The sequence below is a fragment of the Phoxinus phoxinus genome (assembly GCF_949152265.1).
Source record: "Phoxinus phoxinus genome assembly, chromosome: 12".
NCBI lineage: Eukaryota > Metazoa > Chordata > Actinopteri > Cypriniformes > Leuciscidae > Phoxinus > Phoxinus phoxinus.
Window position 1 is genome coordinate 33,984,713 of NC_136887.1, and position 27,925 is coordinate 34,012,637.

At 35.5% G+C, this 27,925-nt stretch overlaps 2 protein-coding genes across 4 annotated transcripts in view; both read left to right on the top strand.

Moving 5' to 3' along the window:
• The window catches only part of arl9 (ADP-ribosylation factor-like 9), a 324,624-nt gene extending 318,976 nt beyond the window's left edge, over window positions 1-5,648 (top strand). Inside the window, exon 5 of the transcript XR_013799652.1 lies at window positions 5,384-5,648. The gene's annotated coding sequence lies outside the window, so the exon portion shown is untranslated. The remainder of the gene's footprint in view (window positions 1-5,383) is intronic.
• On the top strand, window positions 536-27,903 carry rgs14a (regulator of G protein signaling 14a). 3 transcript variants are annotated; one of them, XM_079629910.1, is made up of 14 exons: window positions 552-793; window positions 7,873-7,894; window positions 9,747-9,895; window positions 11,770-11,862; window positions 14,604-14,747; window positions 15,489-15,656; window positions 16,374-16,452; window positions 16,656-16,759; window positions 18,628-18,843; window positions 21,327-21,400; window positions 22,803-22,929; window positions 23,142-23,223; window positions 24,193-24,267; window positions 26,253-27,903. In XM_079629910.1, the coding sequence occupies exons 1-14, from the start codon at window positions 680-682 to the stop codon at window positions 26,393-26,395; spliced, it is 1,590 nt and encodes a 529-aa protein (XP_079486036.1). In that variant the 5' UTR covers window positions 552-679; the 3' UTR covers window positions 26,396-27,903. The 3 variants fall into 3 exon arrangements, with proteins under 3 accessions (XP_079486035.1, XP_079486036.1, XP_079486037.1); XM_079629911.1 differs by lacking the exon at window positions 552-793 and adding an exon at window positions 4,241-4,678 and having other exon boundaries at window positions 26,253-27,736; XM_079629909.1 differs by lacking the exon at window positions 7,873-7,894 and having other exon boundaries at window positions 536-793; window positions 26,253-27,747.
• The last annotated feature ends 22 nt before the right edge of the window (window positions 27,904-27,925 follow it).

Consider the following 27,925-nt stretch of genomic DNA (forward strand, 5'->3'; position numbering starts at 1 on the left):
TAATGTATACATTCTTTTACAAAAAATTGCCCAAACATAATGGGTCATTTCAGGTCAAAATATCTCATATAATCTACATAACAGCGAACTGTAGATTAGCCAGTCAGCAGGGGGAGGCAAATCCATATGCACCAGTAATTAATGAATTAATTCAATTAATTTAATTTGTTTTATTTTAATTTATTTTATTTGCATTTATCTTTTAATTTAATTTAATTTGTTTTATTTTAATTTGTTATTTATTTTATTTTTAAATTTAATTTAATTTGTTTTATTTTAATTTTGTTATTTTATTTTCATTTATTTTTTACTTAAATTAAACTAATGTTAATTTAATTTGTTTTATTTTCATTTGTTAATTTAATTTAATTTATTTTTTACTTAAATTAAACTAATGTTAATTTAATTTGTTTTATTTTCATTTGTTAATTTAATTTAATTTAATTTAATTTAATTTAATTTAATTTAATTTAATTTAATTTAATTTAATTTAATTTTATTTTATTTTATTTAATTTTGCACCATAAAAGTCCTTAGAGCGGTCTGCGCATGCGTGTCAGCTGATTCCCCGCTCACCTGTTTGAAGTTGAGGCGCGTTGAGCGCACATGAACGCGTGGCGTGTCGCGCAGGTAAACGCTCACAGTCTCCAGTGTTCTCGGCTGCAGGTCAGGTGTTATTATGGTGGCGATAAGAGCTCTCAGCCAAAGCTTCTGTCGGCTGGCCAGAGGAGCGTCTCTACAGATCAAGTTCAGCCGGAGCCGCGTGCTGAAGATGCGCGCGAGCGAGCGTCAGGTATCTAACTCTCAGCAATCATCAACATCTGAATACAAACGCCTTTGATTAAAATGCATGTAGGGGTATACTATATACTAATACTAAAAATACTAAACTAGTAGCAACTATTCGATTTAAAATTTAGTTGAATAATTGAATAACCAATGACCGAGAAAGCAGAATCCCAATAAAAGCGATTAATCTGAAAGTTAAATTTATTCTGTGACTTATTGGCCATAATTTAATTGAAAATATGCCATAATAGCAACACTATGAATGCAAAATGTAATGATTTCCGTGCCTGGATTTCACTCAACGAACCTAAAGGTTTTAATGAAAGCAGAGATGTCTGAAATGTACATAATTCATGGGAAGACTGAATAATAACCCCATTAATTACAATAATTTGTAAAAATAGTAACCCTAGTAACAACATACTTTGGGCCTTGTTTGTCAATTCTGGTGGCTCATCTTACCCCAAGGGTCTAATTTTACTTGCCCTACTTGTTTGTGTCCATACTTTTCAAAGGCATTTTTATTATTTTAGTCCTTCAAATTCCAAAATACATATTGCTTTTTGCTTCCTATTAATAGAGAGACTGTTATTAAAAATCTATTGTTATTAAAAAATACAGTAGACCCAATAGAAGCGCATGTTTTCATCTAACTATATAGAGCAAAACTGTTAAAGGTAATATCAAACCATAGTTCCTCTGACCTGACAACAATCACATGTCATTTGATTAGTATTAATAACAAACACATTTAATTGCCCATATTTTAATTCTAAATATGCCATAATAGCAACACTATGAATGCAAAATATAATGATTCCACTCAACTAACCTAAAGGTTTTAATGAAAGCAGTGATGTCTTGAAATGTTCATCAAATTCATGGACATACTAAATAATAACCTCATTAATTACAATAATTATTACATCTAAAAATAATAACATTACTAAACACATGCTTATTGGGGCCTTCTGTGCTAATCCTGGTGGCTCATCTTACCCCAACGATCTAATTTTTATCTTTTTACCACATCTTACTCTGACTTTTACAATTTACATATTTTACAAAGAGCCATTTTTACTATTGTAGTCCTTCAAATTTCTAATATTGTTATTAAAAAAGTACAGTTGACCCAATAGAAGGGCATGTTGTCATCAACCTATATAGAGCAAGTTTTTACCTATGCTAGCCATAAAAAAAAAATCATATTGATTTTTGTTTCCTATTAATGGACTGTTATCCAAATCTATTGTTATTAAAAAATACAGTAGACCCAAATAGAAGAGCAAGTTTTAGCGAGGCAAGCAAAAATGTTAAAGGTAAGATCAAAGCATAGTCCCTCTGACCTGACAACAATCACATGTCTTTTAAGGCGAGACACTACAGGTGAATAGGGCACAATTTTAAAATAATAGATATCACCATGACACTTCCTCAGTTGATTACTTACACAAGTTCATAAAAAAAAAATGTATTACAAGTTTTTGAAATTTGTATGTTTAATTATGCAAATTAGGTATTATCTCATTAAATATACGCAATTTTGCATACATTTTCAGTAGATAGATCTGAACATAACACCGTATGATCAAGCCAGGTGCAAAATAATTTTTTTCATTTTGATTACACACAAGATGTTCAGAGGGATTTCAGGAATATATGCTTTCATGACCTAGGAAATCTAAATATACTGTCCATAGCCTTAAAAAATACATTTTTGCCATATTTTTTTGATTAAAATGTCACATAAATCAGGCCAGGAATGATTTATTAACAAATCCCTCTGAACATATCTTCAGAATACTGCTAAGTGTGTAACTGGAGAGTTTGGTGCTACATCGGCTGAGATGTTTATACTGGAGAATGACAAAAAACTAATTTTGAGAAAAAGGCATTTAAAGATTTGTAATGTAAAAAAAATCATACTTTTTTAGCGGAAACAACTATTTACAGACACAATATCTTATCAAATCATTAGCAACAACAATACAAACCACCTAAATCACATCAAAACTTATAAACACACATTTATGGCCTTCAACTGAGCAGAAAAACAGTCAAAAACACACATCTAAACGTCAGAGCGCGTCACGTGATGCATCTGAACCAATCACGGTGTCAGAAAATTACATCAGCCAATGAGATTTCGCTTTTAGAGTTAAATGCCCATTGTACCGTCACGATTGGTTGCTGATAAAAAGGAAATTACCATATTTGGATCCGACAGCGTTGTACAGCAGAGAGAGAGCTTTACAGCGGTGTGTGTGATGACGGTGCAGACAGAGATCGCGGAGCAGAGGATGATTTATAACACCAACTTTTGTTGAATTTCGGAGAAATCTACAGACAAAGTGTAGCAAAATAAAGACCTAAATGTGTATTTTTTACTTTTTTCCACCACAAGTCTGAAAGACATGTTATTGAAGACAAATAGGCCAAAATCTCAAAATTGGCCAGTGAAAAAAAAAAAAACTATGTTTTTGCCTGCCGTGTCTCGCCTTAAAGGATTAGTTCACTTTTAAAAAAACTTTTGCTGATAATTTACTCACCCCGATGTCATCCAAGATGTCCATGTCTTTCTTTCTTCAGTGGAAAAGAAATGAAGGTTTTTGATGAACACATTTCTCCATATAATGGACGTCAATGGGCCCCAAACGGGTCAAGGTCCAGATGACAGTGTCAGCGCCGCTTCAACGGGCTTTAAACGACACCAGACGATGAATACGGGTCTTATCTAGCGAAACCATCGTCATTTCAAACATAAATAAAAAAGTTTAAGTTTTATAAGCACAAACGCTCGCCTTGCTCTGTTCTGTGATGCGCGTTCGTGACGTCACGTAATACGCAGTTACGTTGTAAAGGTCACGATTCTGTGAAAAGTAAAACATTTCTATCCTGACGAAAATTTTCTTTTAGGCTTTTTAATATTACAACACCAGGATACACACACGAGATGGACATTTTAAACGATAAACTGACACAAAGACATTTGAATATGTGTGTATGGTCCTCCTTCCGCACATCTGTAAACACTGACTCGTCAAGCGTGACCTTTTCAACGTAACTGCGTATTACGTGACGTCACGAACGCGCATCACAGAACAGAGCAAGGCGAGCGTTTGTGCTTATAAAACTTAAACTTTTTTATTTATGTTTGAAATGACGATGGTTTCGCTAGATAAGACCCGTATTCATCGTCTGGTGTCGTTTAAAGCCCGTTGAAGCGGCGCTGACACTGTCATCTGGACCTTGACCCGTTTGGGGCCCATTGACGTCCATTATATGGAGAAATGTGTTCATCAAAAACCTTCATTTCTTTTCGACTGAAGAAAGAAAGACATGGACATCTTGATGACATCGGGGTGAGTAAATTATCAGCAAAAGTTTTTTTTAAAGTGAACTAATCCTTTAATTAGTATTAATAATTGATTATTATTATTATCTTCCACAGTAATTGGTGTGCTCTCATCACATGACACAGTTTGATCCCCCTCCACATGCACAATAAAGGTGTCCGTGTTGAGACGGCGGTGGTTTGAGGTTGAGGTTCTCCTCTGTGGTTGTGTTCCTGTGAGCCGTTTCTCACTGATGTGTGTGTTTAAGTAACGCTGGATGTGCGTTGGGTTAGGAGGGTCTCGTCGTACCACACAAAGCCCTGCTCGCAGTCGAGGAGGTTTTACTCAGACAAACCACAGTTCCTCTTGCGGTGCGTTGCTATGGTAGGACTTCCCTTTCGAACAGGAAGTGACAGCGCTGTAAGAAAGAGGGTGTGTCTGGCAGAGAGTCTGTAGAGGGAAGCGGTTCGCAGAGAGACGGGCGCGCTCGACCCGATCCTGATGTGGACATGTCCAAGAAAATGAAGACTCTGGCAGTGCCGGCGGGTCAGATGGTGAGTCGGGTTCAGGCCTGCGGATGCTCTGATTGGCTCGTTCTGGTGATGATGATGCGGGAGTTGTGGGATCGTGATCATGTTTTTAGTCTTGCATCGGTTACTATTTTAACAAGATATTTGCAGTCTGGGAAGTGGCGTTTGTGTCTCTGATACTTTACAGATGTTTTTCTTCCATCCACAGCGAGTCTTGTTTGTGAACTTGTTTTTAGTGAACTTGTCTTGTTTGATTAGTCGGTAACACTTTACAATAAGGTTCATTTATTAAACATTAGTTAATGTATTAACTAACATGAACTAACAATGAGCAATACATTTGTTACAGTATTTATTCATCTTTGTTAATGTTAGTTAATATGAATAAAGCTGTTCATTGTTTGTTCATGTTAGTTCACAGTGCATTAACTCATGTTAAGAAGATTTTAATAAAGTATTAGTAAATGTTTAAATTAACATTAACAAATATTAATAAATGCTTTATAAGTGCAGTTAATTATTAGCTAATGTTAACTAATGTAGTTAACTAATGTTAACTAATTAACCTTATTGTAAACCGATTAGTCATGATCTGTTATTCCCATCCACAGCGAGTCTGAGGGGACTTTGTTTTATTTTTTATTTATTTCAGCTTTATGCTCAAGATACAGGTGGAACTGGAAAAATATGGTGCAAAAGTTCATTTATTTCAGTAATTCAACTTAAAAGGTGAAACTAATATATTATATAGACTCATTACATGCAAAGTGAGATATTTCAAGCCTTTATTTGTTATAATTTTGATGATTATGGCTTTATGAAAACCTTTTCACAATATTCTAATTCATATTCTTTTCATAAAATGTAAGCCATAATTATCAAAATTATAACAGATAAAGGCTTGAAATATCTCACTTTGCATGTAATAATGAGTCTATATAATATATTAGTTTCACCTTTTAAGTTGAATTACTGAAATAAATGAACTTTTGCAGATGTTTTCTTCTAGTCTTGGTCTGTTTTTCTATCCACAACGAGTCTGAGGGGACGTGTGTGTTTGATTTGAGGACAAAATTGTCCCTAGAAGTTGGTAAAATAGTATTTGCGAAGTCTTTAGATGTCTTTAAAGGCAAATATGATAAATATTTGTATTAGTGCTGCTGTCAATGGGCTTTATGCACAGCTGCACTACTCCCTGAACTTCAGCCAGCTCCTTTGTTTCCTGTCTGCCATTATTGGACAAACTGATTAATCCAGGTGTGCCTGACCAACAACAATAATCAGACACACCTGGATTAATCAGTTTGTCCAATAATGGCAGACAGGAAACAAAGGAGCTGGCTAAAGTTCAGGAAGTAGGTGCATAAAGTCCATTGATTGGACAATAAATAACTAATCGCACCATTTTTTGCAATTAATCGCACCTAAAAAAAATGTTTTAATCTATTTTATATTGTAATTTCTTATTTAATGTCCAAATTAATGTAAAAACAACAAAGACAGTAGCTTATATTTGAAGTGTTATTATAAAAGAAGGCCAATATTACTGTTACGAATGAAGTAAAATGTCCATTTATGAAAATAGCCGTCCACGTGTAAAGAGAAACACACCAGACACACAACACAAAGTACACGCACTCCCACGTAACACCTCCCCACCAGAAAGATGCGAACAGGCAGTTTGTATCTACTACATTTCACAACTGCTATCCAGGATCAGTAATCCGTCTTACTTTTGTGCCGGTTTTTCAAAGCAAATGGCAAATTGGATCATGTTTTCAGAGATGGTCAGATCCATATTACTGGTGCTTCGGTTGGAGTTAACCTCACAATGTAACAACAACAGGTGGAAGAGTCACTTTAGAAAGAAAATGCATAAACAAACAAATGTCCTCTTCCATTTTCAATTTCCTTTAAACAATCGGACCCCTACGGAGGCACTGAGGAGACGGAGGAAAATATGAAATTGGAGAAAAATGATATATTTTAAATGCTTTTGTTTTGTGAATGCGAAGTCTCTCATGATGAGAACGTAAAAGCATTACAATTATTGTTTCTTCCCATCTCATATTTTTCCTCCCATCACCATGTCCCTTTAGGGTTTCCGTAGCCCCTCGTGTGACCCATAAATATAATAAGGAATGCACTTATTAGAAACTACTTTCGACTGGTTCATCTCTGATGATTGTGCCTGTGCAGTTTATATAAACTGATTTAAGAAAAAATATATATTATTTTTGTTTGATTTTGGATTATTTAATGGTACCAAAATCTTTTTTTTTTACTTTACTGTAATTAAAAGGCTAGTAGCCTTATGTGTACTTCTAAATTATTACTTCAATAATTTAAAATTAAGAGTGAAATAAAAATATAAATGTGTGTATATAAAATTAGAAATCCCGCCCCCCCGCCCCTTCTGTTGGCATCAGGATAATCCAGTTTTTTTTTTTTTTTTTTTTTGGATCAAAGGTATCCCAATCTCACTAAAAAAAAAGTTTTGAACAACTTAAACTGATCCATATCGAAACCAAGATTGCATTTTGTGGTCTTATCTGATCTCAGAATCTTTTCTCCTCTTCTTTTGAACAACCAATTTTCAAGATTTGATCAATCCGAAAGCCAAAATCCGATCTGATCCCCTTTGAATGACTTGGCCCTGAAGTTGAGCTGAATCTAAAAGTCTAGGGATGTTTTTGCTTAATAAAGATTGGCGCTCGCAACTCAAAGGTCAAGGGTTTGATTCCACAGGAAATGCATAATCTGATCAAATGTATAGCTTGGCTTATGGGTTATTCTGCAATAATTATAATTGGCTTCTACGGTGTGACTTTCGGTCGCTGGCTAAATCCGTGTGCAAGAAGAAAAAAACAAATGCACGAGAAAATGAGCATTTCTCAATCAGGTTTCCACATCGTTTCCATGGCGATGAGCCTTTCAATCACACGGACGTGTTTGGCCAGAGATTCGGTGGAAAGTGAATCTTTCTATTAAAACCTCGCATGCTTTTTGCTCACGCATGACATGTTGTCATGTCTTCTAATGAGCTTTTAATGTTGAACAACACACACCCATTTCCTGTGAGCTGAGGAAAAAAACATGCAGCTGTTAAAATGCGATTTCCTGTGATGCATTTTTCGTTTAATTCATGATTATGACACCACAGGCCCATTGATTTCATGGTAGACTGATTTTGTGTGTGTGTGTGTGTGTTCTTGCAGACCCAGGCAGTTTCTGATGGTGGTAAGTTTCATCTCTTTTTTGGGGATATTCAATTTAATTAATCAATGAATAATACTATTGATTAGCATTACCAAACTTGGACGTTTTATTATTATTTTAATTTAATACTGTGTGAAGCTGTTTTGATACAATCTGTATTGTGAAAAGCACTATACAAATATTCTTGACTTGACTTTACTTAACATTGCAGAATAAGCCTGTCACCATCATCAACTGTGTGCTGACAATTAATTGTCATGTAAATAATTACTATTAACAATTTAATTCTGTTTTGTTCATGTCACTTACAATGTAAACCTAATACATTATTATAATTTTTTTATTCTATTAAATATAGGGCTGTATAACGATTAATCGCAACTAATCGTTTGCAGAATAAAAGTTTTTGCTTGCAGCATATATGTGTGTACTGTGTAAAATAATTATGCATTTATAAATACACACACAAAAAATATTTACATTTAAATATAATTTATATTATATATAATTATAAATACTTCATATATAGATTTTTTTCTTAAAATTATACATGCATGTTTGTGTATTTATATATACTTATTTTATAATTATTATACACAGTACACACACATATATGATGTAAACAAAAACTTTTATTCTGCAAACGATTAATCGTTATGCAGCCCTAATTAAATAATAATAATAATAAACAGTAGTCTGGCCTAGGAAAATCAACATCTTTACCTTTTATTCAAATAATATTCAAATTTGTTAAAGTCCCCCTGACGTCAATAATCGTATCCCTTTAAACTCATCTTTTATCACTAAAACACACGTTTAATTTTTTTCTTGAAGAAAATGTCTTAAAATATCTTGAATGTAACTCGACACCCTTGCCTCATTTAGTATGCGTGGTTCTATGAATATGCAAATGAGCCCCGCCTCCACTCACTCACTCAGAGATCCACTGGTTGACGATCACACGTTGATCTGATTGGTTACAAGGTAGTTTGTGACGTCAGAAACACCAGCGATTTCAAACTGTGTTTTTGAGACTGTCTTTGGTTCACTGCAGTTTTAAGCAGAAAATACTGCTTGCTGTCCACTTATGAACTTACACATGATTTAAGCGTATTAAAAACACCACATAGACATAATAAACAACATTAAAAACATATTTTTTTAAAGATTTTGTAAGGATATAGCGTAGTAGTTTTATTTGTTTTAATAGTGCAATTAAACATTATTTTTGGCCAGGCTGTCATGCAAAGAAATTATGAACTTCAAGAATTTATTTTTCTTCACATTTAAAAAATATAAAGTATTTTTCTCATATTTGGATCATTTATTCAAACTTGTAGGGTCATAAAACTAAAAATTCCATCCAGACATCACTTATCACTGGCCACTACTGTGTAATATAATAATTAAAATGATAATAAAATAGGCCCATATGATTCACTTTAATGCTTTGAAAATGTATAACTTTATAATCCATTTACATATATATATATTTTAAATTAAATTCTTTGTTCTTTCACTTAAAGTACATAAGTAGTAGTATTTTATTTATTTATTATTGTAATAAAATAGGCCCATATGATTCACTTTAATGCTTTGAAAATTATATATATAAATATATAATTTTATTAAATCCACAATCCTTTTATTATATTCTTTCACTGGAAAGTAGACACAAAATTGTATGTTCTTGCGCTTAAATGTCCAATTATTGCAGTTATCTCAAATAATTGCGATTAGACCGAATAACCCCGATCAGATCATTAATCATGAATAATGGAGACCGGCCTACTCGAGAACTCGCTGTAACATCAATCTCGTGGTGCGATCATAATCATGTCATAACTCAACCCACTCTCACACTCCTGTACAGAGCTGAACCTCAAGCTGTCCAGCGGCGGCAGCAGCTCCAGCCTATCAGAGAGCTCGAGCGGGTCAGGTGGTCCAGCCAGTCGCGTGGTCAGCTGGGCCGTGTGCTTCGAGCGGCTGCTTGAGGACCATGTTGGTGTGCGATACTTTACTGTAAGTTTTTAGACTTCATACCACAATACTCACACAGTGCAATATCTTTTTATTTATTCACATTATCTATAATATTGTAAATATCTGTGGGTTAGGGTGAGTGTTAATGTGCTTAATCCTAACTGTGCCTTTTAGCCTTTTCACATATTCTTTAATTAAATGTGTCTTGTTGTATTTGTGCGATCTGAACGCTTAATTTACCAAGAAAAATTCCTTCTGTGTGTTGAAATATTGCTATTTTTGATTCTGCTTCTGATCTATGACTGCTTTAAAATCATATGTAAAGATCAATATTGCCATATTACAATAAACATGCAAATAAGATTGCTGTAGAAAGATATATATATATAGTGTCTGTGAGCATTAGAGATATACCACACTATTTAAACAAGATTTATGTATATTGATTGTTTTTTGAGACCAAATAGTTAAATTATTGTAAACAATGTTTTGTTTAAAAATTGAAATACTGTTGATTGCCATGAATATAGCCATTGCTGCTGATATCACGTTAAATCATAAATAAAATAAACCAGGTTTATTTACAAATATGTCCAACTTTATCCACATGGATACAATATACTAACCTAAAGCAATATAGCAAACCTCAGCTGCTTAAATTGCTTGTATCGTCACAAAATGTAACTATATTACTGTCCAGCTCTAATCTGCTAAATGCGACTAAGACATCAAGATATTATAAACATTAACACATGATTTTATGAAATTGGTGCTACCTGACTATAGAAAACCGAGATATGTTGTCTTCCCGTTAGCCAAATAGTTTGGAAAACTTCAATACCCATAATGCACTGGGCGTGTTGCCGCCTGAGGCCACGCCCACCAGTCTGACTGCTATAGAGACAGTGTATTTAGGCCATGCCCACCTTTTGTGCATTGCGAGAGGCTCCTCCTCCTCGTCATTTCTTGCTTCTAACCAAAGACAGAAAAATGGCTAAAAGCTGCTGTGTGACGAGGTGTCCAGCAAACAAGCTAAGACACCCAGAAATAAGTGTAAATAAGCTGTCGACCCCAAAAAACGAGTGTTTAAGGACTTAAAAGTGGACACAGGCTGGAACGAATGGGTAAATAGTGGGATCCTGACACTCAGTATGCACTAAAAACACAGTTTCGTGAGCAGTGAGTTAAACATTTGGTCACTGGTGTGTCAAATATCCAAATGTCAGTTTTATATATTATATTTCTGTAAGATAAGCGACCCTGTGTTGCCGATGACGTTCTCCTCCAGCGGGCGTACGTTAGTTCTCAGAGTAATGAGACACGTTACGCTCCGTCTCAACTGCCTGTCCACTTTTAAATCCTTAAACACTCGTTTTTTGGGGTCGACGGCTTATAAAAACGTATTTCTGGGTTTCTTAGCTTGTTTGCTGTACACTCGTCACACAGCAGCTTTTAGGCATTTTTCTGTCTTTAGTTAGAAGCCAGAAATGACGAGGAGGAGCCTCTCGCAATGCAGAGTCAATGGAGACGGCTGGATTGTTTTCCCCCCGGTGGGCGTGGCCTAAATACACTCTGTCTCTATGGATACGCTTGACCAGTCAAATACCGCATTGCTTTAGTAGGAAATGCTTATTAGCAAACTTTTATATATTTATATAATTTTATAATAAAACTTTTATTCACGGTGTTAACTTTTATTGTTCCCGGTTGCAAGGAAATTGTTTGGCTTTTTGAAGGGTGTGCTATTACTTTTCAAGAGAGATGCCTTTCTGCTTTTCAGGTTATTAAAGCTAGATGTGTGTTACTTCACAAAGTTAGCGGTCAAAAGGAAGTTTTCAGTCATAAAAACACACACTTTACATTTGGATTGCATGTGTGAAGCATTGAAGTGTTTTATTATTTTTTCCTCACAGGATTTTCTCAGATCAGAAGTGAGTGCTGAGAACATCTTGTTCTATCAAGCCTGTGAAAAGTTCAAGAAGATCCCGTCTACGAAACTGGAAGAGGTATGCAAAGACTTTTAAAAAGTCTTTTACTCATTTTAAAAAGGGACAAATCCCATTTAAACCAAGAAATCATATCTTTGAAGATGCATTATGACTTAAAAAAAGTGTGTGTATATTGGACTCAATTTGATTTGCATCTTTATGATGTTTAATATGTGAATGTGCAGTCGTGTGTACTGCACGCCATCTTAATAATTGTTGCACTTCAGTGTTTTTCACAGACACTTACTCAAACTAATAACTTTCTCAACGGCACAATAGCACTTGATCTCATAATCGCAAGAGATGCAATGTAATGAAACTATAATGTGGCGCAGCATTGCTTGATCTTAGTGTAAAACAGGAACTTGCTCCTCATTTAATGGTTTGAAAATGCATTTCTGGAGTGTTTGTCATCTGCATCTTTAATCCTTCTCTGTATGATCTGACTATATGATGATGGCAGCATGTTCTCGCCATGGAACAAAAAATAAATAAGGCAAATGTGACCCTGGAGCACAAACCCAGTCTGGAGCCGCACGGGTATATCTGTGGCAATAGCAACTATACACTGTACGGGTCAAAATTATCCATTTTTCTTTTATGCCAAAAATCATGAGGATATTAAGATCATGTTCCATGAAGATATTTAGTAAATGTCCTACCGTAAATATATAAAACATGTATTTTTGTGAGTGAATGCAGCACAATCGTGAACATAAATACACAACTTTAAAGGAGATTTTCTCAATGTTTACATTTTTTTGCTCCTCAGATTCCAGATTTTCAATAGTTGTCTCGACCAAATATTGTCCTATCCTAACAAACCACACATCAATGGAGAGATTATATATTCAGCTTCCATATGATGTATAAATCTCAATTTTAAAAAACTGACCCATGTGACTGGTTCTGTGGTCCAGGTTCACAATTTGTGACTATCTCACAGTTAACTTATTTTCGCAATTGTGAGTTTATAACTCAAAATGAAGCCCTATTCAGATGGGACTAGTTTTCCAGCGGGTAGTTCATGTTCCACAAACTTCCTTTTGTGTTTTTAATTCGTCCGAATGCAAACGTCTGATTGCTGATGTTGTATTATTCCAACACTTCTCGTGTTTTTGACCGTTTGCACTGCAATCTTTAGCATGCTTTCTAGGGCTGTAAACGATTAATCGAATCCAAAAAGTTTGTGTTTACATAATATATGTGTGTGTATAATTATTTTGTATATATAAATACACACACATGCATGTATATATTTAAGAAAAATGTGTTATTTATATATAATATAAATCATATAAAAATATATATGCAGTATATAAATGCAAATATTTCTCAAATATATACATGCATGTGTGTATTTATATATACAAAATAATTATACACAATACACACGCATATAATATGTAAACACAAACTTTTATTTTGGATTCGATTAATCGTTTACAGCCCTAATGCTTTCATTCAGTTTCAATATGGATAGTATCTGTCGAAAAAATTTAATAAATAAATCAATAAATGGAGCCATTTTGTGCATTTTAATATCGTTGTCAGGGAAGATTAAGATGCTTGTCTAGATTTCTCTGCTCACTTATGCAAGTTTATCATAAACCGTCACTATAAACTTGTGACATTTACTTTAAATAGGGTTTTTATAATAAATGTTTTAAATATAATTTTAAGACACATACACGCATGCAAGCACAGCACAACCTTCTGTAACGCCCACGTCTAGAAAACACTCAACTTCTGTAATAAACACATGATGCATAAAACCACAGACTTCGAGTGATAAGATTTGTAACTCAAACCTCATTTAGAAAACCAGTCCCGTCCGAATAGGGCTTTAGGACTCTTTTTCTCAGAATTACGAGTTTATATCTCTCATTTCTGAGGGGGGAAAAGTCCGAATTGCAAGTTTATAAACCTAGCAAGATATAAACCTGCAACTCTTTCTCTTTTCTTTTTTTTGTGTGTGAGCATTTTCACAGTTCGTACTTTATAACTTGCAATTGCGAGTTTATATCTTACAATTTTGACTTTCTCGCAATTGACCGTTCGCGAAGTCCCGCCCCCTTTAGTTACTGTTGCTATGTCCGACAAGCCACACCGCTCTCACGCCACATGTTCTCACGCAGTGAAAAATACATCGTGGAGCAGAGAGGACACTGACAGACACAGACCAGCTTACTTTTGATATTAAACAAAGTCTCACCTTTTAAATTTGGTATTTTTTTTAAAGAAATTGAAACAATAAATACTGTTTTGTGGCTCTTTAATGTGTCTGTCAGATCGCCTCAGTTAAAGCTGCTTGTGAACCGATCATCTCTTCCTTCTAGTTCATTTATAGCATCAAATAAACATGAATGAACATCAGAAGGAATGTTGTTTTAACCGCGGAAAGGCGTCAGTACACTCCGCTTCTCAAGTTCAAATCCTCCCATGTTAATCTACTAACTCTCCTGACTGCTTTGTCCGACAAAATGGCGGATGGTGAAGTATGATTGGTCAGATCGCCTGTCAATCAAACTCCCTGGGAAGGGTCAATTGCTTTGTTGTTCAAAATGGCGGATTCGGCGGATGGGGGATTATGATTGGTTAGATCGCCTGTCAATCAAACTCCCCGCGAAGGGTCTATTAAAGTCACAATTACCTATTTTTTTTTTATTCCATGGCAGAAACAAGCTTCCATTGATTTTCTCATAATGACTGAAGGCATTACAATATCAGCTTAAAACGATTGCGTATGTCCCCCTCAGCTGAAGAAAGAAGCTCGCTCCATCTACGACAGTTTTCTCTCTGAAAGCTCCCTGCATGCGGTTAATATTGACGACACGGCGCAGTTGGAAGTGAGCGCTTTGGAGACGCCTACACCCGACATGTTCGATAAAGCACAGGCACAGGTACACATACCAATACTGTGATTTACTCGTGTGATGGTATGCATGTCATAGCATAGTTATTTTTGCTGGAAAATTAAAGTCCCCCTGTGGTGAAAAATCAAAGTTTTTTATGCGTCTATGTGGTGTTTTTAATACGCTTAAATCATGTGTAAGTTCATAAGTCGACAGCATTGCTGAGTATTTTCTGCTTAAAACTGCAGTGAACCAAAGACAGTCTCAAAAACACGCTTTGAAATCGCTGGTGTTTCTGACGTCACAAACTACCTTGTAACCAATCAGATCAACGTGTGATCGTCAACCAGTGGATCTCTGAGTGAGTGAGTGGAGGCGGGGCTCATTTGCATATTCATAGAACCGCGCATACTGAATGAGGCGAGGGTGTCGAGTTACATTCAAGATATTTTAAGGCATGAAGAAATTTTTTTTTTTGGGATTGACTACAGGGGGACTTTAATAAAAAGTAGTTTGTGTATTAAGGAACAATATGGTAAAGCCTATTGTGGATAATACAATTACATTTTGGATACTTAAATTAAAATTAAAAAGCAAGTTTTTGTTATTAATTATTTGCAATTTGGACCAAAAGATCCGATTATTCATAACAATTGAATAAGTCTGGCATGGCAAAAACTGCTTCACTTGATGTAAATAAACAGTAAAACTAATATTATGAAACCGAGTTCTGACTCTAAAGAAAATCTGGAATGATTGACAGTTACGGTTTATTCCGTCCTCCTGCAGATCTTCAAACTCATGAAAATGGACAGCTACACGAGGTTTGTCCGCTCTGCGCTGTACCAGAACTGCACGCTGGCCTGTGTGGAGGGTCGTCCTCTTCCCAGCGTCGGGACCCCGGAGCCCAGAAGCAAACTGTCCAAAAAGAGCGCGACGCCTCCCAATAACAGAAAGGTAACGCATTTAAAATCCCTTATTGAAACTACCATTCAAAGGTTTTGAGTTGATGCGCATTTATTTTATCTCAAATACAGCAGAAAAATATAAAGTTTTTAAAAAAAATTCTTATATATATATATATATATATATATATATATATATAAATATATATTTGAAAATGTAACTTTATTTTCAGCATCATTCTTCAGTGTCACATGATCCTTCAGAAATCAGTCTAATATGATGTTTTGATGCTCAAGAAATATTTCTGATTATTATCAATGTTGAAAACAGTTGCTTAATATTTTTGTGGAAACTGATGCAATTTTTTTTTCCACTTTTTTTTTTTTCTGAAGCTTTTTTACATAAGTCTACAATAAAAATGTGAAAGTCTTTACGGTCACTTTTATTTAATTGAATGCATCCTTGCTGAATGAAAGTACTAATTTCTATCCTATATTATATTTTTTGTGTGTATATGTGTATATATATGATATTATATATCAGAGCCCCAAACCTTAGCTATAACACACATAAAAAATGTATTTATATATATATTAGTATACAGTATATATCTTTATATCTTACAGTGCAGATGTTTAAAAGGGTCTGACTGGGTGAGGGTGTTTGTCAGTCCACCGTGGGAATATAATGCCGTGTCAGTGAGTTACTACACTGAGAACCACAGTGGAAAAAAAAGTCATATGTAGGTTTCTGTGTGTTCTTGAACAGAGCGTTGAATTGAAAGTGTCCTCGTCAGACAGCAAGACCAACAGGAAGAAGAGGTTAGAGAAGAGAGGCTCATGGGGAGGTACATCTTACTCAACACTTCTTTATCTGTGTGTGGCATCTTTGTGCACGTATTTGCATGCATGTCTCTATTAGATTGGCTCTCGTGTGTCATGCCAGTGATGGTTTGCAGATGCCCACAGTTGTTCTGTTTGCGTGATTCTCTTCTCTGTCGGTTTGACATGAACGGTTCATAACTGCACTAACAGCGTGTGTGTTTCTCAGCTGACCAGTCGTTCCAGCATGTGTCGGTGTCTCGTAAAGAGTCTCAGATCTCGGTGAAGTCCAACAGCAGCTTGGAGTCGGTCTCTGGATTCGGCCGAGCTGAGGTATCTGCACCAAACCAAACGTTCATGGAGATTGCAAGATTGTGCATTTCATGAAGAGAATACAAATGCTTGCAAGAGAGCAAAATTATAGTCACATTTTGGTAAATTGATAGATGATCTGAGTGTCACAATGTCATATAGTGCTGAAAAGCATTGAAAGGACTGTTAAGTCCTTTACCTAATTTCATAATTCTGGTCAAAAATAGCCAGACTTTTAAAAGGGAACCATTATGCCCTTTTACAAATTCTTGTTTTCTTGCTCTACAACAGGTTTTCCTGCTTGAATGTTGATTATTTTCCTCATATTCTCCATTGTTGCGGCTCTTCTCTTCCCAGTCTGTCAGTAACGCTCCGTTTACTTCCTGTCTCTATGAAGCCCCTCCTTCTGAAAAGCACACTGTGCTCTGATTGGTCGGCTGGATCAGTGTGTTGTGATTGGTCGAGTGCTTCGAGTGTGTTTGGGAAATGTCCCGCCCCTTCCCATAACCGCCAGTTTAACACACTACTAACTAACTCAACCAGGCCCCGCCCCTTTATTCTGCGCATTAATTATTATAATGAGGAATATTGTGACGTGTTCGTTCCCGGAAGAAACTCGAGACTACAATGGAGGCGTTTCAGGAGTTCAGAAACACTGACACTGATATAGAGAACTTTTTTCATGCTCAAACGGCAACATTACACACTAAAGACAGATGAAGATGGTAAAAAAAAGCAGAATATGACACATTTAAATAGCTTGCAAATCTCTCATTATGCTTTATCACCAAATATTGGATTCATTTTTTTCTAGACAACTGTTTTCTTTCAATCAGCACAGGTTTTTATATCTTCTGGAAACTGATTAATCATATGCCCATTTGATTCGAGCTTAAGCACTGAGGTGCATAAGTATTCATTATTTCAATGAGCTCATTGTTTCTGCATCAAATTATTACATTGTCCAGAATTAATACATTTTTAGCTAACTGTGATTTTGGACATGTACATTTACACTGAAATAAATAACTTAGTTACCTCTGATAACGGATCACTATAAATTGTAATATGGACTCATGCATTTTCTGTAAAGCTGCTTTGAAACGATGTGTATTGTGAAAAGCGCTATACAAATAAATGTGAATTAAATTGAGGACGCTCAGAACAGCGAGGCCTACATTCAAATGATTCTAGAAAGACATACAAACCTGTGCTAATACTCAAATGTTTTGCATTGTGTAATATTTAGGAGGATCTGTTGACAGAAATGCAATATCATAAACAGAAGTGTATGAAAATATTACATAATGAACAGTTATATATTTTTTTACCTTTTATGAGGCATTTCGATCTACACACACATCATGTTTCTACGGTGGCCCTAAACGGACAAACGCGTTTCGTCACTGTTGTTCTTCGTGCAAAGAACACTGTAAAAAATGTGGCTTTGATTAGTAATAATAAACAACTTAAAATTTGTTGAGAACTTAAAATCCAACACTGTTTCAACTTTAAAAAGTATGTGTTCATGCTTGACTTAAAATATTAAGTTTAGTTTAGTTGGATATTTAAGTTGTGATAAATAATCGCAGCAATTTTTTTTTACAGTGAAGCTCACTAAAGTCAACGAATAAAACACTGACACAATGATGAACAAGTATCAATAATACTCACAATAACATTGTTTTAGTAAGTAAACAGAATTTTTTACTTGATCTTTGTAAAGAAACTGCATTAATAACTGGCTCAGACGACGCCATCACTTCCTGTCAGCCACCGTAACTTCTGTTGGTTGCAATACACATCCTCACCACTAGATGCCGCTAAAACTTACAAACTGCACTTTTAAATGAAGTTAAATTCACAACTTTGGATTCTCTCTCCGTCAGAATGGACGCTGCAGTGTGGCCGTCTCTGACCCAGAGGCCTTGAGTTCTGGTTCCCCCACAGCTGATAAGTACTGTTGTGTGTATCTGCCGGACGGGACGGCCAGCTTGGCCCCTGCCAGACCGGGCCTGACCCTCAGAGACATGCTCAGCAGCCTGTGTGAGAAGAGAGGCTTTCCCCTGAACGACGTGCTCATTTACCTACACGGCAAAGACAAGGTCAGTCCACAACCGGCTGCATCTGAACCAAAATCATGATGCGGTTTACTGGTTACGTTACAATAAAGTCCAATTAGTTCACATTATTTAATGCATGAATTAACAATGAGCAATGCATTGGTTACAGTATTTTGGAATCTGAATGTTAGTTAAAGTGCCCCTATTATGCCTTTTATTTTTTATAAGTGAAGTTTTTATTTGGTTTTCTTTATGCATAACAAAACTCACCCAAAAAAGAAAAAAACTAATTATTGAAATTACACTTTAATGCACAACAGTGTAGGCAAGTCACAATTCAAGCGTGTATCTAGTATTAATCATCCTTCGAAGTAACCATCTGAATAAAATTCTCCCACATGTCAACATCTGTATGATTTCTGTTCACTTTAGCTAATTCTCAATCGTAAATTCAATCCACATTTTAAATGAAGGTCTATTATGCATTTTTTAAAGGTTTCTAATGTTTCGGATTCTCCTACAACAGGTTTACATGTCTCTAAGATAAAAAAATATCTTAATGTTCTTATAATATCCACATCTCTTAATTTCTCAAAGAGTCTGACGATTCAGTCTCTAAGCCCCGCCTCTCTGAGAGCTGCTCTGCTCTGATTGGTCAGAAACTGAACGCTCATTATCATATCTGAATCTCAGCTCTTGACACACAGTGATAGGAACAGTGGCGATGGCGTGGGTTTTACCGTATCAATCTCATCAAAGTGGATTTGCTTTGTCAGCAGAAAACAGCGTCTTCTCGACATGAACAACACGAACCAAACTCTTCCAGTCTCAGATACACTACAGTGTTTGAGGGCGGGGCTTAGAGACGCTGTTCAGCCAATCAAGACCAGAGACTGGCATTATGCAAATTAGTTACAAACGTTTCAGTTCAGAATCGATTCTTTCTTTTAGGACAGAATAACTCACTTTGCAGCCCTTTTACATTTACAAGCAGCTCTAATACACACTCAATGAAAGGTCATATTTGAAAAAGCATGATCGGAACAACTTTAATAAAAACACAACTGTCTACATGTGCACAAATAATGTGATAATCTCCAAAAATCACAGTAAGGACTTAATCGCAGTAAAATGTTCACATGACTCTTCAGTTTACATGCAATTTTCATTATTCTGATTATTAGCTATGATTTGTGGTTATTTTTATTTCTATTATTTAAATACACTAATGCACTACTACACCAATGACGAACTCGCACACGGTAGGTGTGTTACTGGACAAGCCCTTCCATCTGGTGACCAACATAAATGCCTTCATTTCAATGTTTTCCAACATCAATATATTGCATTAATATTCATATCGCTTAGTTTCTTTAGCATTTCAAAAATGCACATGTGTATAGATGCAATTAGTGTTTACATGCATGTTTATTGTGATTTAAAATTGGCATACACCATGTTTTACTACCATTATGATGGCTACATGTATGAGCCTAATCGTGTTTGAGTTTGATCGAAGTGTGCATGAGGTAAAATCGCATTATCATTATAATTGCATTTAAATAAGTGTAACTAAAATCTTTAACACTGGTCAACATTTTCAGCACTTTCACATACTTTCTCACATTAAAAGTGCCAAGGAAAAAAATATGAGCTGGGAGGAAAAATTATATGTTAATGTTTTTGCGTTCCCCTGAGAAACTTTGGAAAGCATTAACATTATAATTTTTCCTCCCATCTCATATTTTTTTCATCACCATTTCCGTTCAGTTGGTCTGTAATTCTCTACAAGTGGATGTTATGGAACGTAAAAAAATAGACAGACAAAAGTGTAAAGTTAGTCAGGGTTTCTTGCTGCAAAAACTCTCATTATTTAGTTGTGCAATGTAATTTTCTGTCCTCATTCTAACCCTGAAAATGTGCAGTGCTGAAAAACATCCTGTTTAAGACTTCTATATGTAAATTAACTTCTCTGGAGATTGTATTTACACTATATGTGACCCTGGATCACAAACTGGAGCCGCACGGGTATATCTGTGGCAATAGCCAACTATATACATTGTATGGGTCAAAATTATCCATTTTTCTTTTATGCCAAAAATCATGAGGATATTAAGATCATGTTCCATGAAGATATTTAGTAAATGTCCTGCCGTAAATATATAAAACATGTATTTTTGTGAGTGAATGCAGCACAATCGTGAACATAAATGCACAACTTTAAAGGAGATTTTCTCAATGTTTACATTTTTTTGCTCCTCAGATTCCAGATTTTCAATAGTTGTGTCTCGACCAAATATTGTCCTATCCTAACAAACCACACATCAATGGAAAGCTTAATTTATTCAGCTTTCATATGATGTATACATCTCAATTTCAAAAAATTAACCCATGCGACTGGTTCTGTGGTCCAGGGTCATATATTATATATTTGGCTTTTTGGCTTTATATGCTATTGGTCTAGGTGTGTCTTTTGTACTGTATTATTTGTGAAGATCCTGAATCCTGTGTTTGCTTCTCCACAGCCTCTTTCTCTGGATCAGGACAGCTCTGTGTGTGGAGATCAACAGCTCACTTTGGAGCTCAAAATTACTTTTGTGTGAGTCTCATATAGAAACGTTCATAAACACAATGGTTTTCAGACTAACATATTTACATATGTTTCCTAGCTCTGTTATAGTCCGCATGAAACTGAAGTTGCGATAGTCTTTTCTTTCCTATTATGACGTACAGTCAAACCAAAATGTATCCAGACACCTTCAACATTTCTCACATTATCACAGTTTATTTGATATAGTTCAGAAAATGGTAATAAAATATGAGCAGAAGTCAGTTGATATTTGACAGGTTTTGTCCATCTTCTGTTAGATTGTCTCACACATGTTGAATATCTGTCAGCTGTTAAATTTAACTACACAATTAGATAATACCAGTTTAGCTCAACAAATTACCAAGCAATGCTTAATATTGTTCAGTGTGTGTGTAAAAAGAGCATTAGCAATTAAAGACAAAACACTGAAGAAAACATGGCCTGCTCAAAGTGTCCCAATCATTTTTGGTCCCAAATTTCTATAAATATTACTGGTAGTCACTGAATGAAGAATTTTAGGGCATTATATGTAATACATTTTACTTTATTTTGCTCTACTCGCTTACATAAATGAAATGTAAAAAATAATATCTGGTGTCTGAATAATTTTAGTTTTGACTGTATATCCGAGAGAAACGCTTCTGGAACAAGAACAAATGTGGGCGGGGCTTGATTTTGTCTGTGTGGATTTGATTGGATGGTTGTGGTTTGCTATTGGCTGATCTCATGTGAGTGACAGCTTGCTCCGCCCACATCATCAGAGAAAAGAGATGCTGCGAGAGGAACTTATTCTGATTCAAGATTACCAGGAACATGAATTTAAAACAATAATGATGTGCACTGATAAATAATTTATGCAATATTCCACATAAAAAACCTCAAGAATTGTCCATTTTGAATTCATGGTAACTAACATTATTATTGATAGACCAATATGTAATCTAGGCTGATATTTTGATAATATTAGCATCAGCCAATACCTGATGGTTGATTGACAGTAGCGTTAGTTTTATATATTAACCTGTACATTATAATATAGTTATTAATCTTAGACAATGATTGCATAAAGAAATTTTAAACAATACTATACATCTCGACTAGTTATAAGGTATTTATTTAGTATGATTGACATACTATGTTTATTGATATTTTCAATTAGTTTTTATTTTTACTTTTTCCATTATAATTTGTTAGTTTTAATCACTTTCTTGTGTTTTTGTCTTTTTATTACAGTATTTATTTTTATGTCTAATAGTTTTTATTTTATTAGTTGTTTTAGTACATGGATAAACTAAATGGGAATGTTCCCTTGGCCACAAGGAATTACAAATGAACTTAAAACGTTAAACACTTTATTTTATTTTTTATGGTTTTAGCTTACTAAAATACCCCTGTAAATGTGTGTGTACAGGCTGGATATTGTGTTTTTAGGAAGAACGGTTGGCATCATTGCGAAGTCGAGCAAGTCTCTGTGCGACGCGATTGCCCCGGTCCTCCAGAAGCAGCAGCTGAGACCTCAGGACGTGCAGATCACGCTGGTGCGCGAACGCTTCAACACACACACACACACACACACACACACACACACACACACACACACACACACACACACACACACACACACACACACACACACACACACACACACACACACACTGATGTGAGGCGTGCTGATCTACACGAGTGTTGTGAACAAGCACAAATACAATATAATAATTCACAATTTTTTTCTTTGTTGTTCTCATTCCAGAGCGGCTCAAATGAACCGGTAAACCTGAACACCAACGTGTTTCGACTAGCCAACAAAACCATGCGTTTGGAGCGAGTTAAAGGTGCTTTATTACTTTATTATCAGTTGTTCATTGATTTATATATTCAAATATACATTCTAACATATATATATATATATGTTATAATTGTATATAATTTATTGGTTGTGTTATAATTGTATATAATTTATTGGATGGATGTGTGTGTATGTGTGTATATATATATATCCAATAAATTATATCCAATAAATTATATAGAATAATTATATATTTTTATAATTTGTATTTAAATTGTGTAATGTTTAATGATATTAATGACTTAAATATTTTTATTTATTTATTATAAGTATAATTATACAAATATAATTTAAATCGTTTAGAAGTTAAATTAAAATTTTATCTAAATCATTATAATTATTATAAAAACTGTATAATTATACTTTTAATTATTATATACAGCTAATCATTTATATTAATTATAATACAAAATCTATTTGAAATGATAGAATAATACGGTAATTAAAATATATATTATAAATACAATTATATACTGTGTATAATACACACACATATATAGTATAGTGTGTGTGTGTATATATATATATATATATATATATATATATATATATATATATATATATATATATATACACACACACAAACTTAAGTCTTATATATCTTAAGTCAACTTGATGAACCCTATTTTATTTCTTAGCTTTCCCACTTCTAGTATCTTTCTGCAGGAGTAAAATCTTTGTGTGTGAGTTTAGTTATGCAAACCACTCGTGATGTTCTCTCATTCTCTCTCTCTCTCTCTCGTGTCAGTTTGTGTTAGACTTGTTGTACTTTCCCGTCACAGTATCTTTGCGCACCACGAGTGAAAGCTCAGGGGTCATCGCAGCGTTTAAAGCTCATGTCTTCTCCGAGCGCCACGTTACACACCTTAAAAATAGGGTTATGGGGGAGGTGTTCGCTGACATGAGATCCAGTGATCTCGTTCCCTGTTTAACGGTGTGTATCTGTGTGTTTTAGTGGGTTTGGAGACGCAAGCCTCTTCACCGTCACCCAGAGCAAACCACAGACCCAGAAAACACCAGGAGATGGACGGTAATGTTGTGTGATGCGGGAGATAGACATGCTAGTTATGCATCCTGAGCTCTAAAACAAAGTGTGTGTGTTAGAAAATAGTGTGCAGTTCATATTCTGTGTATAATATGCAAATGTACATTTATTTTAGGGGTGCACGATATTGACAAAATGTTATATTGCGATATCGATATTAATTTCGATATTTCAATTCCGATCGCTCAAACCACTTCTGGAGGTCTGGGCCGCATTCCAGACGAAACTGGACAAGTGTAAATGCATCTGGTTGTTAAAACCACATGTAAATTTTACTCCAAACAAAAATGCTAAAAATTAAACGTGTGAAAGCATATTATAGGCTATATGTCATGTTATAGCCAGATATGGCGACGCTACTGCAGCACCAAAGCTGAGAATCTATTCATCAAGCCAACGTGCAAACTATCGCAAATCAAAGTGAAAGTCGCAGACGCTTAACACACAATCATCTTTATTAAAAGTAAAGAAATGATCTTCCAGGGCTGCTGCCGCTCTCTCTTATTGCGGTCTTTGATTTAGAAATTTTAGCTGACGATCAATAAAATGCAGCTCATAAATGTTGCAGCTCATAACTAATGCAACGCTACCAAGCGACGAATTTTCCAAGAGGTGCATGTCGGACGCATAAACAAAATATCGCAAAATTAACGAGACTTTCGATTTAATATCGGGCAACGTGATATCGCGATAACGATATTGATTCAATATATCGTGCACGATATATAATAAATTGCACCCCTAATTTATTTGCAACCAGAGCAGCTGCATGAATACTGTATCCCACAATGCAATGCTCTCCAATTTACCATCCATTGTGATCATGGGCGTCAGTTTGGTTTTAAATGTGCTGGGGACAGAGACGTTTACTAATGTAAGCTCTCTAAGCTATGCTCGCCACAGAACATAAAATATTCATTTTATTTTATTTTTCATGTTCGCATTTATGAGGAAAAAACGATGTTATGGACGTGACAGTTCTCTGACTGCTTTTAAACTTTCACAGAGACCTCTGCACAAAGCCTTTCTTTGATTCACATTAAGATACAATTAATACAAAACAAAATTCACATTGTTTCAACCAATTTCCTGGATTTAATAAAGAATAAGTAAAGCAGATAATAGATATCACAACGACGCGGAGGCGCCGGCGCAGGAACTGGAGCTCGTCTCATAAATGAACCGAAACTCAGCACAGCCTACTTGCCTCACAGACCTGAGAAATATATCTATTATCTACAGAACGCTTGAAATCATACTTTTAAACAGAACAATTCAAAACGAAAGAAAACTATGTAATCCGTATGAAATATGCATTTCTCTGCCGCGTTCACTAGCCTACTGTGAAGATCGCGAGTCAGCGTCGTCAACTTCATCTTTTTTTATTAATAAACCATTAAAATCTCTCCTGCTATATTTGACATATTCATAATCATTATTTTGCCGGTTCTTTGTGACAACTTTTAGGTGCTTTATTGGCAGCGCCACCCTTACATGTTACATGAACAGGTCACGCATCAGCACCGAAAACATGGAGATTTTTTTGGGGAAAAAATCCCCCTAAAAATTGATACGAACCAAATCGTGGGTCAAAAATCATGATACAAACCGAATCGTAGGTTTGGTGTATCTTTACAGCCCTACTAGCAACCCTAAAAAGGTGGTGGGTACAAAATGACTCCTGACGAAATCTGGTGGGTACGCGTCCTCACCGAAATCGACGACCTATGATTGTGATGAATAAACCACCAGAAGTTATTTCTTTATATATAATCTATATATTTTACATTTATCTGTATATTTATGGGTGGAAATGTACCGATTAAGGGCCGGTAATATTATAAAATCATACGTTAGAAGGGGAGCAGAATCTGATCGGCTTATTTTTTGGACAATGATGTGTCCCCGTTAGACAGAAGCGCATGCGCGGAGTAGCTTGTTCTCTTCTAAACGGGTGTGTTGTCCCTCAGTTCTGGTGGAGCTGCTGTCCCGGGCCCAGTGCAGTCGAGTGGATGACCAGCGAGGGTTACTCACCAAAGAGCACCTGGAGCTGCCGCAGTTCCTTCAGCTGCCAGCGGGGGACGCACCGCAAGAAGAAGACTGCGCACTTTGACCTTTGACCTGAGGACATGTCCCGTAAACCTTGAGCACTATTCAAGCATCTAAAAGACTCAAAGCAGTTAGTTGTGTGGATGAGGAGTGAGACTGTGTGTGTGTGTGAGAGAGATTTCTTAACCTGAGAGTGAATGATGTGTGTGTGTGTGAGTGAGAGATTTCTTAACCTGAGAGTGAATGATGTGTGTGTGTGTGAGAGAGAGATTTCTTAACCTGAGAGTGAATGATGTGTGTGTTTGTGTGTGTGTGAGAGATTTCTTCACCTGAGAGTGTGTGTGTGTGTGGGAGAGATTTCTTCACCTGAGAGTGTGTGTGCGTTTTCTTAACTGAGAGTGAAGTGTGTGTGTGTGTTTTCTTAACTGAGAGTGAAGTGTGTGTGTGTGTGTGTGTGTGTGTGTGTGTGTGTGATTTCTTAACCTGAGAGTGAAGTGTGTTGGTGTGTGTGTGTGGAGGATTTCTTAACTGAGAGTAGTGTGTGTGTGGAGGATTTCTTAACTGAGAGTGAAGTGTGTGTGTGTGTGTGATTTCTTAACTGAGAGTGAAGTGCGTGTGTGTGTGTGTGTGATTTCTTAACTGAGAGTGAAGTGTGTGTGTGTGTGTGATTTCTTAACTGAGAGTGAAGTGCGTGTGTGTGCGTGTTATTTCTTAACTGAGAGTGAATTGTGTGTGTGTGTGTGTGTGATTTCTTAACTGAGAGTGAAGTGTGTGTGGAGGATTTCTTAACCTGAGAGTGAATGTGTGTGTGTGTGTGTGTGTGTGGAGGATTTCGTAACCTGAGAGTGATTGATGTGTGTGTATATTGTGTATATTACAGACACTGGTCGTATATAGAGCTCTTAGAAACGCTGCCCATCAAAGAATGCAGAATTATGGGAAATTTCCTTTAAAAAAAGATCATACTACATAAATGTGTATTTATTTTCATATCGGATTGTATTGTGTGTCCAATATCAAGTGTGCTCTTTTTCTATTTATTAGAACATATTTGTTATGGGAAGCCTTGTACATTGAGAGATGTTCACCGTGAGTTTTAGTGTCCGATTAAACCGGTTTTGTGTGAGTTGCGGTGGGGAAGTTGCACTTTTTTGCACTATTTGTTTGCTGTGTGTGTGTGTGTGGTGAGACAATCTGATATGAAATAAGACGGGCAAAGTCATATTCAGAATAGTTAAAACAAAGTTACTGCTTCATGCCGTTCCAAAACTGTATCTCTTTTTTTTTTTTCTCATGTAGCTTATTTATTCAAGTTCTGTTGCATTATCTGGTTAGTGCTGCTCTCTTCTGTAAAATAAAAGCAGATGTTGTACAAAAAGCCATTAAATTAGTCTAGACAACCCTGAATATAGTGTATGAAGTCATATTAATGTGTTCATGGTGTGAGAAAATACCAGATGAACATCCAAATGTCTTCATTTATACAGGTTTAGGTCAGCGTGAGTAAATGATCATTACTTTAAATGCGTAAACTGTGGTTTTGATAGTCATGTATTGTCGTCTGACTATAGCAATGAAGCGTTCGGTCTGTTTC